At 32.1% G+C, this 19,315-nt stretch overlaps 1 protein-coding gene across 1 annotated transcript; it reads right to left on the reverse strand.

The window, feature by feature from the left end:
- Positions 1 to 1,452: 1,452 nt before the first annotated feature.
- LOC126778047 (uncharacterized) lies at positions 1,453 to 6,454 on the reverse strand. The gene is made up of 2 exons (XM_050501395.1): positions 5,953 to 6,454; positions 1,453 to 1,706 (listed from the first exon to the last, which is right to left on the reverse strand). Exons 1-2 carry the CDS (start codon positions 6,452 to 6,454, stop codon positions 1,453 to 1,455), a joined length of 756 nt encoding a protein of 251 aa, XP_050357352.1.
- Between the last annotated feature and the right edge of the window lie 12,861 nt (positions 6,455 to 19,315).

Raw genomic sequence — 19,315 nt, forward strand, 5'->3', positions numbered from 1 at the left:
ACGCTACTCCAATGCGGGTTGGTGGAATACACATGTGGCAGAATTTCAGTGAAATTTGACGCATGCAGGCTTGCTCACGATGTTTTCCTTCACCGTCAAGCACGAGATGAATTATAAACACAAATTATGCACATGAAAATTCAGTGGTGCTTGCCCGGGTTTGAACCCACGATCATCGGTTAAGATTCACGCGTTCTAACCACGGGGCCATCTCGGCTCCTTCCTTATTGCTTCCTTTCCTTTTCTTTACTTATGCTTTTCAATTTTATGTATTATTTCTACACTGATAGAAATAATTACAGAAAGATCGTTGAATGCATTGTTTTTTTTGTCTTAATAACTGCATTTTATAAAGGTTATAACTATGCCTTTTAGACGGGTTTTCTTACAAGTAAATATAAGCCCTATTACCACAATTTTTTTCTTTCGCTTTCATTAATTAAATAGTAATTTATCACCCTTAAACATCACTTTTTTTGTTTTTATCACCGATTTGTACAATAACTTCTAAATCATAAGATAAGTACCACAATTTCAATCATAAAATCACTACTTTTTACATTAGATTCATTTCATTTTTTTTTTCAGAATAAAAACTCAGAAAATATAATTTTAAATAGCTTTATTTCTTAGTGCATTAGACAATTTAAATAAGACAAACATACATATTAAAAGTTACATTCAATACTTGTATAATACATTATATATAGCGTATAATTGTATATATATTTTAATATTATAGATATGTTACAATAAATATCAACTCATACAAATACAACATACAAAGTAAAAAAATAAATAAATATAATAAGTTAATATAATATGTAAATCGAATAAAAATTTATTATAATAAAATTAAATACTATTATTTACATAAAATATTAAATACTACATACGTACATATAATAAAAGTCATACAAATATTATAAGTTCTAAAATAGAGAGTCGTGAGCTTATTTTAAAAATAAATAAATCAATAACAATTATTGAAATAAACATTCACTCATTCCAAATTTGTACGATATCATTCTAATGACAAAAACACATACATCATATAATAAAAGCAAAGAAATGGAAGGAAGAAGCCAATTGCAAAAAAATGTTCTATAACACTTGCATAAATAAATAAACAGACGCAAAATTAATAAATACATAAATAAATAAGCTAATTTCTCTTGTCTCAGTACCTATGTTTTATTAGAGAGACATTGAAAATTATATAAAAATAAATAAAGAACAAATAGGTAGGAAGCAATTATACATCGATATATCGATTTTACGCATACTTTGATTAATTGAAAATAAATAATACTAATCTAATTTGCAATTTTAATTGTAAAAAACAATAAATAACTTAAATTATTTCGTTGTTATCTATAATAACCATAAATGCTAAGATGATAGTCATCTCATTTTATTCATAAAAGGAACTTTTTAGTCATATTCCAAACATTAGCGTCGTCTGTTCTTCAAATTCCTGCCATATCCTGAATGGCCATAGCCTCCTACGTCTTCATGGGCCGTTGAATGTGAATGGGAGTGACTGTAGACCGGTTTTGATACGATTTCGTACGTCGTGGACTTTCCGCCTGCTGATAATGACTTCAGGCCGACTATAGCTGATAAGAGAAGAGACATCAGGGCTGTCATCAGGGCTTTACCAGCAAGCAGTGCTAAGCCACCCAATGCTATAGACGCTAGAGTACCTGAAACAATACCATTGAATGTTTAAAGTATGTATTAATAAGAAAACGCTTCTTCATATGACGCGTTTAAACAACAAATTGAAAACTCATTTTTTCTAGTACTAGCAAGCCGTCTCGGTTTAGCATGGGTCCTGGTTTTGGTGAAAATCGTATGAAAAATTGGTTGGTAGTTTTCGAGTCTATCGCGTTCAGACAGAAATACAGACGTGAGGACTTTATTTTATAATATGTAGTGATATAATTTAACAAAATGACACGTTATTTATGTATGTATGTACGAGTATGCATTCATGCATCTTATGTTCTATCATGTAATTAATTTTTCTATTGTAATTTCTAAAGTTGACTACACCAGTCAATATTGATATACTTTAAGCACTAAGCTTGCATTTATACAATATATATTTTATATTGTGCAATAAAGTGTTAAGTAAATATTTATAATCGACTAGTATAGTTTCACAGATTTCTCCGGAAATTACGGGTCTGGTCTCTACTTTTATTACAGGCAGACATAACATAAAAAATCAAATGGCTAGTGGCCTATAAATATTATCAATTTAATATATGTATTCTTGCAATACATCAAAACGCATAACTTAATAACATAATTTTCAGTTTGTTTACAGATGATAAAAACACTAAAGTAAGACTAAGATAGTTTTCTAGCATTTTGTATTAAAACGCGTTGAAGTCTTCACGTGCCATGTGCAAGTAGAACACAGCACGTGTTCATATACATAAGTGTATTCAGTACATGAGCTTACTTGTAATATGAATTAGATTAGGATAATTATATAATTATAATTAGCCAGAGATGGCCCAGTGGTAAGAACGCGTGAATCTTAACCGATGATCGTGGGTTCAAACCCGGGCAAGCACCACAATTTTCATGTGCTTGATTTGTGTTTATAATTCATTACGTGCTTTACGGTGAAGGAAAACATCATGAGGATACCTGCACGTGTCTAATTTCACTGAAATTCTACCACATGTGTATTCCACCGACCCGGTGGAATAATCCTCAAAAAAGGGAGAGGAGGCCTTTAGCCTAGCAGTGGGACATTCACAGGCTATTACAGTAGGATAATTTAGTAGTTTATAAGGGCTATTCTTTAAAAACAAACTCGAAACTAATTGCAGAAAACTGTCGTTAAATACCAGTAAGTGATATGAGTAATGAATTTTTACAGATTCGCACTGCTGTAACGGTTCACAAAAATCACACTTTTTGGTATATTTGGTATAATTGCCGTTTTCATTAAACGAACATGTGTAAAATAATTGATGAATGGATTACACACATACATAATTCCACAAGCCCTACGTAGCATAACATGAATTGAACATAATACCATTAGTGCAATTCGTGGTTCTTGTTCGCAATTTGAATCCGCAATCTGCGGATGAGATCTTATAGGCACTAAGTCAACAAAACTTTTGGTATTCTCTAATATATATTTACCAATTGTTTATCACTTAAATAAGTTAAAGTAAAACTATCACATTGTTTCGTTTTTGAAAGTAAATCTATATTCAATACAATCTTGATTAAATATAATTCAAGAACATCACTAATCTTTTATCTATCTGTACGAGAGACCGTTGGATCAGTGAGTTTCGAATGTAAGCGTAGCCTATCTATATAGCTATCATTGTTTCATTATACATTTTCAGATTATCTTCTTAATCATCAGCAACAATGTTATGACTACTATGTATTAAAAAGCGTGAAACAGTATGGCTTTCGAATTCGTCTGAATTCGTCTGAATTCGTCTAGAGAGTCTTCTCTTAATAGCTTAACGATAGTCGGGTTTTGTAATCGTCACAGTTTTTAGCCTTGAGTGGTAAAGTAATGGTGAAGGTTATATTATGTAGTTTTATATTTAAAATTACGTCTTTAAGCTTTGAGCATGTGTATTTACATTAATGACTAATCTGTAAACAAATAAAAAAAGCTATAGGAGCCATTTCTACTAACAAATTGTCACAAAACGTATTTCTTGTCGTTTAACCGTTTCCTTATTCCACTAACTCAGCGATTCTTCTACGTTCAGATGAAGTTGGGTCGGAATAGAATTTGTAGCGTATCGTAATTTCATATGTTAGTAAAATTGGCATCTCAAATCTCGATCTCGAGGAATGGCAGAAATTATAGCATTTTCCCGTTGAATCTCAATACAGATTAACTGAACGAAAAATCAATTAATATTGTACGGAAAATTGCAAACGTACAATTTATCAACTATTTCTGGGGAAACGTGCCATAAGAGTCAAAGAGGTTGCGTTCACACCTTAATGAATCCTGTCAAATACTTGGCATTCTTGGCACCATTTTTAATAATAAAAACAAAACAACGATATTAATTATTTCTTGAAATTGGACTATATAGCAAGATCTTGTATAACTTAAAAAAAAATACAAACGAATCTAAATTCAAATGAAATTGTAACACATGGACATTAGTTATGATTTTTATACTAATTTAAAATAAATCTATGAAAGCGGACACTTGTAATATCTCAGGCTTCGGTAAACTATCATTTTATCTTGATCTTCGTCAATAGAAAACTTAAAACACCGGTTAGAATAAAGTGTCATTTCTTCGTTATTATTCATGCTCTGATTGAGTCTTATGTATTATTATTTTAGAGAGTTTTTTGTATTAATGAATATAGCGCGATGACATTTTTAATCGACAATTATGTCATTAGTCATTTTTTAAAGCATAACTCAATGCCAAAGCTATACATATACTATAATAATGATTTTAAAAAAATGTATCAGATATATAAACAAAAGGTTAAAGTAATTGTCTCTTTAAAATGATTAAGAATGTATCAAGTAATGAATTCCTTATTACGTGGTAGGCTGACCTTTATTCCATCAATGATAACGTTACTTATCCTTAATTAGGCTTTTACAAATACATTTCCAAATTTGTTTCAAATTTTATAATTGCCCATAGAAGGTACATACGGTGCCTTCTATGGGCTTCCATGACGACGTACTTTTCAACCTTTAACGACATTTTATTTAAAATATTATGCGGATCATCAAAATTTTTAATTATGCCATTCAAGGTAAGGACAATATTAAAGATTAAAATTAATGTTTTCATAATATTATAGGATTTCATTTGCTTTGCTTTTGTTCTCAGAGAATATTGATAATATTAGATACATTACAATATTTTAATATATTGTTACAAGGTTCTATTCCATGTATTATGAAAAATATGTTTATTTTCATTTAAAATTTTTAATCGTGGCAATAAGGTCTATCTACTAATCGGCCCTGATCTGGGAAATTATTATATCCAATCCAAGACCGACTAACAAAATTACTCGAAAAAAAGACAGTTCCTCGACCAAGTGAACTGGCTACCTAAAGTTGAAGTGGAAAACCGCTGAAGACAAAGACGTAGACCTTTAAAGGCTGATAAGTAATTGCTTTTGATTTGAATACTTTGATGATTCCATTGAAAACTAATCTATAATATCTTTACAGAATAAAAAATATTGCTACCTCAGTCTCATGAATGGAGAGGATAGCAAGATTATTAGGTCCTGTCAAATTACTATTTATTTTTGCTTAATGTCTGTGCCACAGATGTAAATTATTTTGTTACAAAGCATCGTAAAATACTGTTAAAAGAGCAACATTTAAAAATAGTTTGTTTATATTCTTTCAGATCCTTGTAATAATAATATCAAAATATATTATTTAAGTGACATTACTATTATTTTTGAATAATTTTGCCTTCGATATATGTTTGAAGTGATTTTTTAATTTTTCAAATTATGAGTACATGTTGATAAAAAGGATATGTTATTGCGTAGGTTTCTGTACGTATTTGTACGTTTGTTAAAATTTATTTTAATTTATTTTTAAACAAACCGTGACAGCCTGTGAATGTCCCACTGCTGGGCTAAAGGCCTCCTCTCCTCTTTTTGAGAAGGTTTGGAGCTTATTCCACCACGCTGCTCCAATGCGGGTTGGTAGAATTCACATGTGGCAGAATTTCAGTGAAATTAGACACATGCAGGTTTCCTCACGATGTTTTCCTTCACCGTAAAACACGAGATGAATTATAATCACAAATTAAGCACATGAAAATTCAGTGGTGCTTGCCCGGGTTTGAACCCACGATCATCGGTTAAGATTCACGCGTTCTTACCACTGGGCCATCTCGGCTTTTTAAACAAAACCTTTTCTTTACTAATAATACAAAAACAACATACCCTTCATCATCAGAGCCGCAGCCAGCAAACCTCCCATACCGCCTTTCTTGCCACCGCCTAAGCCACCTCCTTTAGCTCTGGCTTCCCCCATCAAGGCTCTAGCTTGCTCGGTCGCTCCATCATCCATCAGCCTCAACTTCACCGAATGACTATCCAAGTAACTTCCAAGCCGATAAAGCAAATACTTGTCTAACCTCTCATCAGGTTTCGATGGCATCATCCTTGCTAATTCCGATGCAAATTCATCAGCCTTACTCTCATTATCCTTAGGCTCCTTCACGACACTAATTCCTGGCAGTAAGTTGAGCTCGTCTTTAGCACTTAATTTCTCAAGTAACGTAATGGCTTCTATTTTTAAACACGATGAACTGAAGATGCCGCCCGTGCAATCTTTCCTCAATCCTCGTCCCGTAAATTCAGTCTGTTCAATAGTGTTCTGATCGACAGCTTCAGGATTCGGCAAGGCGAACGCCGCTCCAATAATGAATAAAATCAAAAACATTTTTTTGGTCAAGCGCCGTCCGTATTCAAACGAATGCGGTTACTATTTGATAACACTTCTATTTCGTTCTCCTTTTATATATCTCACATACATTAATGATTAGTACGGTGTACTCTGCGACCATTATATTTTCATAGAACGCTGGTTGCAAAAAGTTTAATGGGGCACACGGCAAATTATCCTCTATTGCAAGTGTGTAAGGTTATGTTTCGCGTATCACATGTCATTATAAGGTTTTGGTTTATTATCGTAGGCAGTAAGCGTAGTAGAGGGAGCTGATATAGATGTTAAAGATATGAATTATCATTTAGATATTTCGCTGGAATTAAAAAATAATTATTAGTTTTGACGTAAGTTTTACTCAAACTGGCTAATAGAGAGACCAATAGTTCGTGTTATATCTAAATCTGAGAGAATAAATACAATAAAAAAAAACTGTTTCCGTAAAACTTGAATGATTTAGTTTTTGTGTGTCTGAAATTAAGTTGAATGTGATAAAACTGCACTGATACGCCAAATTCGACTCTAGGTATATCAGTTTAAAGTTCAAATTATTTTTGGCAATATCATTACTTACGTCAATGTATTAGTAAGGTGATTTTCAAACATTATCTCGAAGAAGTAAACTGATTTAAAAACATATGTCGTACGTTACCTTTAATTAAGACTAAACATAAAGTTGAAGATACATTATTTTATCCATTTCGGTTTCACAAATACATCATTTGTTATGTTTAAAAAAATCCGATAAAATCGAGACGACACGTTCTAGGGCAACCATAATTGCTTTCATGTGCTTAACTTGTATTTATAATTCATCTCGTACGTGACATTGTAAGGAAATCTGCACCTGTCAGATGAAATTCTGTCATGTTTATCCACCAACCAGTTTTTCAGGAGTATAGTGATTTAAGCTGAAAACCAACAACAAGGAGAACAACAGATATTAACAAGATCTAGACAAAATAATAAAGAGATTTGAACCCAGGACCTTGGGGTCTGCAGCGTTATATCTAGCTAATACATCAACGAGGCAGGAAATATAAACTAGACCAATAAAGCAGTTTATTTGTGCAAGAAATGACAGGATACGATTCCCTCGAAGTGCGACGACATATGGCCTAGCTAAACTATTTCTTCCAGTTACTGAGGAGTTGGTACTCCTCAATCCCTCAGTGTTAGCGCTAATATCGTTGAGCGTTTCTGACAAATACACTCGCGCTCCTCGACACACGCTATTTGCGGTGCCCAGCTGTCGATTAGTACTGGTGAGCGATACACCTTTAATATGCGCGTTGACTTTGCTCAATGGTGTCCTGGCCTGGAATTCCAAGCCTCGACTTGTTTAACTCATCACCTGCTGTATTTTGCAAAACAGCAGCGGAATACATACAAACTGTATTAAGTAAGTAAGTAACCGCTTTAGGTTCTAACTGTAATGTTTATTTATATTTTGTAAATACAGAAATAAATAAGGAAATAATAAAAAAGCTAAAAACCTTCTAAAAAAGAGAACAGGCTTTGGGCAGTGGGACTTTTACAGGTTGTTGCAAAAACCATGTTTCACGTGTCAATGAAACGATTTTGTAACTTGGTACAAAAGTATACTCATCGATCTTACTTATAAAAGTTGTTTAGCCGGTGATAAGTTAAATACTAGTTTACTGGTGGTAGAGCTTTGTGCAAGCTCGATAAGGTAGGTACCACCCACTCATCAGATATTCTACCGCAAAACAGCAGTACTTGGTATTGTTGTGTTCCGGTTTGAAAGGTGAGTGAGCCAGTGTAATTATAGGCACAAGAGACATAACATCTTAGTTCCCAAGGTTGGTGGCGCATTGGTAATGTAAGCGATGGTTAACATTTCTTACAGGCCAATGTCTATGGGCGTTGGTGACCACTTACCGTCAGGTGGCCCATATGTTCGTCCGCCTTCCTATTCTATAAAAAAATAATAATAATGCTGTGTCTTCTTCTTTCAATGTGATATTAATAATGAAAGAAAGAGCGAAATTAGCGTTTAACTAAATAGCCGCTAGCTGACGTTTATAAGTAAGGCCGTAAAAGCTTTAATACGATCAAAGCAAATTTCACTTATAGCATTAAATCACATTGTTTTACTGTCATCTGTTTTCGAAACTATAAATAATAATTTAGTACAAGTGGTACTAAATTAATTTGGAGGTAAGTACCACTCACTCATCATATGTTCTACCACCAAACAGCAATATGCAATATTGCTGTGTTCCGGTATTAAGGGTATTAAGTGAGCCGTTGTTAACGACAGGGACGACGAACATTTTAACCGCGAAGAATTGGTGGAGAATTGACGATGTAAGGAATGCTTAATATTTCTTACAGCGCCAATATCTATGGCACTGTTGACAGGTGACAGGTGACGAAATATCATTAATCTAGGATCCACAGATTGGAGTAAAAGAGAGCGGGTGAAAACGCACCAAGCAGCTAGTGTGCTTATAAATAAAAGCATTATTCATAAACGTCGAAGCCTAGAGAAAATATTAAATTAATAAATACGATCGTAGGTACTCTTTCACTTCAAGGTTTACGGCACTTTCATAAATTGATAATAACACGATTCGCTTTCTGCATCCAAATGGTGTGACAATTTTGATATTGTTTATAATGAACTTACATATGTAATACTAATAGCTACTTATAACAAAATATGAAATACAAATTTAAGCCAAAATATTGACTAATTTTCTGAATTGCATCTTTGTATATTATGTATTTTAATATTCTGACTGCCTCGTTGGTCTAGTGGCATGATGTAAGGCCGCAGACCCGGAGGCCCTGGGTTCAATTCCCAGGTCGGGCCAATAAAAAGTTATTGGGTTTTCTGTCAGAAAATTCTCAGTAGCAGCCCGCAGACTTGAAGTTGGAAGTGTGTACACTCCAGTGCTTTGGAAAGCACGTAAAGCCGTTGGTTATGAGAGTTAGGGAATAGAGAGTGCACCTGTGTTTGCGCACACACTTGTGCACTATATTATCTCGTGCGTTGGCCAACTATCTCTCTTAAGATTGACTGCCGTGGCCGTAATCGGTCTGGAGGACATTATTAATAATTTAATATTTACTTACATTATCTTAATTGATATAACTTGGGACGTGGTAAATAGGAAAATAAGAATATTTTATGCTACCGCCAAACAACAACTGTTTTTATTACTTGATTTAATATAAAAAAAGAATAGAATTCTTTATTTAAAATATACCCGACCTGAGATTTAAGCAAGGATTTTAAAGCCTTAAAAATTAATAAAAATAAATAAATTATAAAAAAAAATATCTTATTATTATTATATATGTATAATAAAAAAAAATCATATGCGCTTATTATTTTTGAGATGGCCCAGTGGAAAGAAAGTGTGAATCTTAACCGATGGTCGTGGGTTCAAGCCCGGGCAAGCACCACTGAATTTTCATGTGTTTAATTTGTGTTATAATTCACCTCGTGTTTGACGATGAAGGAAAACACCGTGAGGAAACCTGCATGTGTCTAATTCACGGAAACACACATCACATGGGTATTCCACCAACCCACATTGGAGCAGCGTGGTGTAACAAGCTCCAAAACCTCCTCCTCAAATAAAGGAGAGGAGGCCTTAGCCCAGCAGTGACATAGACATTTACAGGCTGTTTCTGTATTATTTTTTATAATTTAAAACGAATTAAATAAAATTAAACAATGTCCCAGTGTACGATATACTGTGCCTATGCACCTAGTTTCATTCCCAACAGCTTAAAAGTTTTGGCGTGATTCATTTACATACATTAAATGCTGGGTCTCGTATAATTATTCCTAGCTTATTCCTAGCTCTGGGTCACCCGCGTTATGAGTTGGCACGTGTCCCGGGTCCAATTTGCCCATAATTAAAAATTTTGTCTTCATGTAAGCAGGGGGCAAACGGGCTAGAGACTAAAATGGTGAAAAAGACTACAACCGCCCATGGACACCTACAACACCGGAGGGCTTTGAATGAGTATGCTCAACATAATATATATATGATTAAAACAGATCGACGAGATCGACGCGTTCGTCGTTCATGGACTAAATAAAAATAATAGGACAAATGTCACATAAAGTATTGCTCGCATTATATCGCGTCGTATCGCATTATGTCGCATCACGTTGCTGATCTAGTACTACGGTTCAGTCGTAGCAATATGATATAGTCTGTAACCTTAATCAATATATGGGCTAACTTCAAAATTCAAATCAAATACCACCACGAAAAGGGTACCACCCCGAGATTTGCTCGTTCAAACGAACAAACTCTTCAGCTTCATATGAAGTTACACGTTATATATGTGCTGTTGTCAATCGATTATTTCTTATATTCCTTACAAGAATAATAATATAAGATAATGAAATTCTAGCTTGTCATGTTAATAATCTAAATTTAAAACTAGTGGAACTGCGGAGGTTGTATATAATAATGTTTCATAGTATTTTTTTTTTTCAGAAACATGTTGTATCTTCTGGTATAAGTTTTATTTCTTTTGGTTTAATAGTTTTTCAGTTAGGCATTAAAAAGACGTCTTCTCTTTTATTAGTGTAGAAAGATTTTACTTCAAATGTTTGTATGTGTGGATCAAATCTTAGAACTCATTTTTATGCGAGCTTCAATCGTTAGAGCTGGTATTTTGCAAACATTCTTTGCAAAGGGTAAAGTACTATTCATTTTCGGTTTACTTTAATGTATTATATAATACTATTTAAAAAATGTTATGACATATTCTATTTTTAAATTCCTATATGTATTGGATGTTCTATTTCTTGAATTTCGAATTTTGGCATGTGTGTGTGATGGTTTATGTGAGTGTGTACCCGTGTAAGGTTAACAATTATGGTATTTTGGATTACAAATTGTTTAATAATTTTTATTAATAATAATAATATAAGCATACCGTAAATATTTCATAAAATAATTGTTTTCGGTTTCCATTTCTCAAAGCTATGTAAACTATATAAGGTAAAGGACAATGCTAGAAACTCTAAAAGACTGATCTGCTAAAAAATGCATTTCTCTTAATTCATAAGGATAGCTAAATTGAACAAACCTCCTTTGTAAAATATATTTTTGAAAATTGTAAGAAGGTTAATTTTTTTAGAAGAATTTCGAAACGTCACAAAATCTATTCTATTATCATTTAATAATCAATTATAAATTAAGAATGAACATTTTTTTTTAATTCAACACTAATATAATTTGACAACAACTTAAATTTTCAGCCATGAATGCAAACTTATTATAAATACTCTTTGTTTAATCCGGTGCCTTACCCCATAACACAGTCCCAAATATTTTTATATCGCGTTTATAAAAACGAAACTTCCTTAAAACACAATGCAACGAATTCATTCGTGCATCAAAACTAACCTAGCGAAAATAATTGTTAGATCATTTTTGTTTCATTTCACGCGTGTAACCAAAATTTCTTTCCAAAGTGAAATCAAGTCTGTTCAACAATTTAATACAATATCACTTTTTGTAGTTACGTGACTTATGGTTTCCGTTAAGATTCTGATCCGATTGATTAAGTTTTTTATGAAAAAATTATCTTCAAAGAATAGTAAAGAATATATTCTTTGTTAACACAAAAATACACTAAACTACTTATATCTAACTATCTCATAAATATGCAAATTGAAGCGCTGGATTCAAAGTACTGGACTGGTCGGAGAAGTGCCAATCCTAGGACCTCCTATGTCTAGCTCCAGCTGTGGACATTTAGCTTGCAAATTGCAAAAATGTCTGCTGTCTGAGTCGACACAATATTTTAATCTACACGAATATAATAAAAGCGAAAGTAACTACGTTACGTTTTAACGGCTAAAACGCTGAACCTTTTTTATGTCATGTATGAAGCAAACTTGAAAGGAAGGGCATAGGCTATTGTTCATACTTAACACCTTAAAGAAATACAGATGCGTTCGTTATATTCACTGTCATAATCCGATGGGACGGTAATCCGTCAAGACCTACGGCTTAACGTGCCAACGAGAGTGCACTCACTTACAACTTCGAGAATCCGGGCTGCTACTGAGATTATTCAATAGAAAAACCCAACTTTTTATTGGCCCGCCTGGATTTTGAACCCAGGACAGATGACCCAGGACAGGGAACCCTAATAGAATAGATCTCTAAAATATCCTGAGATAAGTGCGTGATAGCTTGTATGTATTTAATAATAAAATCACCGTAATTCTTTTTATCCTAAATATTACAAACGCGAGAGTGAGTTTGTTTATTTGCTACGCGTTGACATCTTACTAAGCGACCAATCAAAAAAGTCGCGGGCAGGAGCTATTGTGTAAATAAATGACCAAGTTAAATTTAGTTTTGTTTGATTTGTTTTTCATTTATTATAATATTATTAAAGTTGAGATGGCACAATAGTTAGACGTGTTACCATCCTTATTGAAAAACGAGTTCAAAACCGGACAAGCATCACTGATTTGTCATATGCTTAATTTGTGTTTATAATTCATATTCGGGCTCAGCAGTAAAGAAAAACATCGTGAGGCATGTCTACTTTCACTGAAATTCTGCCACATGTGTAATGGAGCAGCATGGAATAAGTTCCAAACCTTTTTCTCATAGGGATAGGAGGTCTTAGCCCAACAATTGGTCATTGAAAGATTGTTACTTTACTTACACCAATCGAAGTGTCATTACCGATGTAAAAAACAGGGCGTACAAAGTTCGTAATTAGTATTTGCACTCACCGAAGGCAAATAGCACGAATGGTCCTTATTTATAATTCTAGGTAAAAATATATAGATAATCAATTTGGGTAAGAAAATTGTGTTCCAAAGTCAAATTTCCTACAAAGGCATACTAGCGACAATATTATAAGCAATAACGTGATTTCGTATTCGATCGATCCATGATTCTTACAAACTATATCTAAAATTAAGGAAAATAAAGTATAATACAGAAATATAAAAAAATATATATGTTTATTATAATTTAGAAGAAAAAGCTAATGTTTTCAAATTGGTATGGATGGACTCTGGTCGGACCTGAAACTATAATAGTAAATTAAGAATTCTAGACAATCAAGCAAAAAAAACTAAATAATGTATAAAGAAACTAGCTTTGAATAACCAAAAAAATAGCACTAAATAAATGATTTTATAAAGAGTAAAAATGTAATAATGAAAGATGACTAGCAAATAAGATGCATTATTCACACTTTCAACAAAAAAAAAAAAACAGCTCTCTCTAGCGGTCGATGATGACTTCATTTTGTTGTTTTTGTTTTGCATTTTGTATGCAAGCATTTTAGTTTTCAAGTATTTTTAATAGATGGCGTTGGAAACATATTGACTGAAGTTTTGACTAATGTGTCAATAGATGGCGCTTGGAGGCTTAAAAAAAAGAAAACGAATTTTTCTCTTCTGTTCGTTTTGAGTATTATTATGATATTTAGTTGCTTTTACATCTAATTGTTTAATATCCTTGTTATTATACATGTATATATTATTTAAAATGTTATATACTTACTTATATAGATTCAATTTAACATTACAGAGTTTTGATTAAGTATGCTTGGTAATATGTTGTAACTATTTAAAGAATAAATAATAATACTTGATGTTGTATTTTAAAGAATTATTTATCTACTTATTTATTCTTAGAAAACTAAATGATCACGTATGAAATAAAAAATTAAATTTAAAAGTCTAACTAAATATCAAATATTATTATGAAAAACATCATTTCAAGAAAAAGATCTTGTAAACAGGTAGCCATAACCTAGTAGTTATTCAGCGTAAAATGTAGGTAGTAATTTATAAGCCGTCATTATTTGGTAGGTATACAATTTTACAAACATTTTGACCACTAAGTACAATCATGGCCAATAATGGAAGGGTATTTTGTATTTGTGCGGATAATTCATGCATAATGTATAATTTTTTTGGTCATCGACTGTATAACAATTATCACAATACCTCTTACTTTGATTGCATAACTCAAAAGAAATATTCAATAGTGACATCAATCAATATTCATTTTAAAGTAGACCTTAATATCAGGCATTAAGATTGTATTTTCATTGTACAATATAAGTAGAATGTCGTGAGGTAAAAATGAAAGTTGTGAAAGTGACACCTGTATTCGAAATTTAAATTGTTATGTTTTGTTCGTGGGTCTGTTCGCCTTGTTACGAAGTATTATTTGTTTTTTTTTTTTAATAGTTGGCGGTTGGTCTGTTTATACCAATTTAATTTTTACAATTAACAAGCTTTCCTTATTGTTATATTTTGTTTACTGAACAGGCGATTATTATGAATATTATTAAAGTTGTTAATGAGTTCCGTTTTTTTTCTAATTATTATAATTTAAAAAAACACATTCATTACGAGATAAAATTAAAAAAAAATCATAATAAGCTATTAACATTTGCGATTTTTCTTACTACGATCTCATTTTCAATATCAATTTGTCAAGTTCTAAAATAAAATTTTCTAATCACTTTGAAAATGAAAGATTTATTTTGAATCTGGATTTTTAAACATATTTCAATAGATAATACGACACGTTAAAATAGTTTTTAATATTAATTCTGTTTTTAAACTTAATTTTTTTAAAATTAAAAAGTATTATCGTCGTTCGAAAATTGCATTTAAAAATGCTTTACACATACCAAATTATTCTTTCGTATTTTACATGTGTATGTACAATATTTTATTTGTGTGTGTACGTACGTTACGTACTACCTATAGAGACCCATTCTCTCTAATATTAAAACGATACACTCATACAATAGTTATCCGAAGCATGTCACTAGGTTTAACATTCCATGGTATATTCTAAATACATATCAACACAATCATTATAAAATATTATAACATTATGAACCTTATTACCTATGCCATACAGGTTTTTTTATCTGATTATATATATAACTATTTTCAACCTTATCATTATAGACATACAGGCTATGATGTATATAGAAAGGTTTGTACATAACCGTGAAAGTGGCGTCGTCATGACTTCCGTTTTGAAGTTCATTGCTAATGTGTTTTGAAGATGTGATGATTTCTTTGTTTAGTTTTAATTTTTAATTTTGTATTGAAAAATAAATAATTTTATTAATCAATTTAAATATCGAACTTTCCTGTTTCCCAGTCCATTTGTTTATTGTATATAAGTAATTACTTTTTTATATATATATTTTAATAAAACCTTCCAATAAGTATACAGAATTACTACCTTAATAATATAATAACAGACGACAGTCTTTTAGTTTCTGAATCATCAAACATACACACATGCAAACAGAAGAAAGTTTGTTCTATATTTGAAGTCGGTTAAGAAATATTTAATTAAAATATTTACCTAGATGATAGCGTTTATCATTGACGCAAAACAAACATTCAAACACAAACTTTCTTATACTACGGTATAATGTAGTATTTAGTAGTATAATGTTATATAATTGTTTTGTGCCTCGGAAAGCACGAAAGTCGTTGGTCCTACGCCTGAACTCTTTCCGGTCATGTCGGATTGCCGTCCCATCGGATTATGAGAGCTAGGGAATTGAGAGTGTACTTGTGTTTGCACACACACTTGTGCACTATTATATCTCATGCGCAGTTGGCTAATCTCGCTTGAGAATGGCCGCCGTGACCGAAATCGGTCTGGAGGGCCTTATTTATATAATGGAGGCTTTGTTTTATGTTATAGGTCGGGCAACCTGTGATGGTCACCACCGACACCTTAGACATTTGTTATATGAGAAATATTAACCAGGAACGGTACATCGCCAATGCGCCACTAATCTTGGTAACTAAGATTATATGTATCTTGTGCCTGCAGTAACACTGGCTCACTCACCCTTCGAACCGGAATGAACAATACTAGGTATTGCTGTTTAGCAGGAAAATATCTGATGAGTGGGTTGAACCTACTCAAATTTATATTATATATTAATTGCATTACTATCAGACAGAAAAAGCCAAGATGGATGAATAGTTAGAACGTGAACATTAACTGATGTGGGTTCAAAGCCAGGCAAGCACCACTGAGTTTGCATGAACTTAATTTGTGTTCATAATTCATCTTGTGCTTGACGGTGAAGGAAAACATAGTGAGGAAACCTGCATGTCTTTAATTCATCTTGTGCTTGACGGTGAAGGAAAACATAGTGAGGAAACCTGCATGTCTTTAATTTCACTAAAATTCTGTCTCATGGGTATTCCACCAACCCGCATTGGTGCAGCGTGGTAGAACAAGCTCCAAACCTTCTTCTGAAAAAAGGAAAGGAAGCCTTAGCTCAGCAGTGGAATATTCACAGGCTGTTACTTACTTACTATTATCAGATTAGACTTAGAGACTAATACAATTAATATTTTACTTTATTAACTAGAAAGAAACACTAGAAAGTGTGGTCAAATTATTAAGCATTAAAAGATAATAATTAATAAAGAGGTCATTGACCTTGATCAGCAGAGCGCCTTAATAATTAGCTTCTCTATCAAAATTATTATTAAACATTATTTACTTTTGAATTTCTCATATTCGGGTGCAATGACATCGCGTGTGGTCACATGTGGCTATGTGAAAGTCGGTATTTGAACGAAGCTTTGATTAATATTTTTTTTATAATTTAGACATGATTTATTTACTTTAAAACGTTACTATATAAATTCAAATTGATAGATTAAGTTCTTTGCGGTTCTTACATATTGAAAATTCCAAACCGGTGGTAGCTTTATATTTAATCACTAAGTTCCACCCGCGAATACGCCCGCGTGTAATCCTGTGTTAAGTCAGGGTATAAGATGTCTATATTCCAAATTTCATCCTAATTCTACTAACAAAATGTCACTTTATCGCAATCGAATCGAAGCGTGATCGTTGCCGTTTTACCGTTTTCCTATTATTTAATTTAATTATCGACTATTGTTATAAAAATTAAGAATTAAGTTTGGTTTTGACACAACGGTATATGTTAACATCATATCGGTTCCGTTCCGATTCGAATAAATACAGATGATTCAAAGTTGGATCGGAATTGAATCGGGAACGTATCGTAGCAGTAACAGCCTGTAAATGTCCCACTGCTGGGCTAAGGCCTCCTCTCCCTTTTGAGGAGAAGGTTTGGAGCTTATTACACCACGATGGTCCAATGCGGGTTGGTGGAATACACATGTGGCAGAATTTCGATGAAATTAGACACATACAGGTTTCCTCACGATGTTTTCCTTCACCGAAAAGCACGAGATGAATTATAAACAGAAATTAAGCACATGATAATTCAGAGGTGCTTGTATGGGTTTGAACCCACGTTCATCGGTTAAGATTCACGCGTTCTTACCACTGGGCCATCTCGACTTACGTATCGTAATCGTTATGAATTAGTAAAAATCGGTCCCTGTAGTTAAACAGGCCAAATATACATCTCATAAACGTTATAATATTAGTCTAGTTTAAATTTATGATTAAAAATTAGGCTTACCAGCAGTAAGAGCCGAATGTGATAAGTTTCCATTTTGATATAATTATACTATTGAAAATCGTTTAACTGTTCTGAGATTGAGTTTCTTGAAATTATGATGCTTATAAGCCGTCTTCAAAAGAATATTTTATTTTGATAGTATTATATTATTTACATTTATTAATCTTGGTTCAGAATTTTTTCTTATTTGTAAATAAATAATTTAATTGAAATTAAATGTAAATCACTATTAACTTGTGGTGTACGAAGATTATTTACATCTAATTATGTTTTATACCCGTTAAATGAATTAAGTATGATAAAATAATTTTAAATCTTCAATCAATCAATCAACAGCCAATTGTTGTCCACTGCTGAACATAGGCCTCTTTTAAATCTTACATCTATGTAACTTATAATTTGATTTCTAAATTGATATAAGCTGAACCGACATCATAAATAGAAATTGTCTATATTTCTCACATATTGAGAAAGAAATTAATGTTTATTTGTAGCACACTGCAGACAAAATTAAATTAAATTATTATACAACAATTAAATTTAAAATTAACATTGAGTTTTTTTATATATATTTTAAAAATATACATATATACATGTATAACATCTTATTAAAGTCAGTGCATGTGTAATAATGAAGGTAAAATATGACCAATCTCTTTCTGTTTTTTATAATAAATTATTGACAAATAACCTAAAATTGTATTTGTTTCATGAGAAAACATGACCGCCGATAAGAAAACAAAAATATAATAATTATGGTATTTAACATAATAAGAATATTTTTATTATAGTATATATATTTTATTCAGTCTGATTTATTTTTAACAAAATAATATGAACCATGAGTAAATACTCCAAATTATAAATTTACCATTTATTTACACAAACTTTATATTGTAATTTATTATTTATTATATACTAAAACATCATTGCCATCAGCACAATACATGTAACACGACCCGGCGCGCCTCGCCACTCACTTTCAACTTTCACACACTTTCACAAACGGACATCCGGTTACGAAAGCATTGACAAAATGCCACTTGGTTTCGGAGAAATCTTATGTAATCGATTTCACTTATATACATACATATTTATATAATACATAAGTAAAGTGATCGAAATGTGGTCATTGATGTTGTGAAATGAATAACTTGATTTAACCATGAGATTTTGATTCTGTCGTATTTGTATATATCTATATTATACACCAAAGGCTTCGTTGTCATTCTATAAGTTTATTTCCGGTAATCTTAAGATATTTTATAGAAATGTTATTCTGTATAAAAAACACAGATTTATCTACGAGAAACATTTATCTATTCAATTTATAATTGTTTTGTTAAAGCGGTGCCGTAATGA

The sequence above is a fragment of the Nymphalis io genome, chromosome 25, assembly GCF_905147045.1.
Source record: "Nymphalis io chromosome 25, ilAglIoxx1.1, whole genome shotgun sequence".
Lineage (NCBI taxonomy): Eukaryota > Metazoa > Arthropoda > Insecta > Lepidoptera > Nymphalidae > Nymphalis > Nymphalis io.

What these genes read in the sequence shown, in the direction of transcription:
- LOC126778047 (XM_050501395.1), bottom strand. Translation starts at nt 6,454, where the DNA reads ATGTTTTTGATTTTATTCATTATTGGAGCGGCGTTCGCCTTGCCGAAT. An exon ending in TGCGGCTCTGATGATGAAGG is followed by an intron (nt 1,707 to 5,952) that starts GTATGTTGTTTT and finishes GTATTGTTTCAG; the next exon opens with GTACTCTAGCGTCTATAGCA.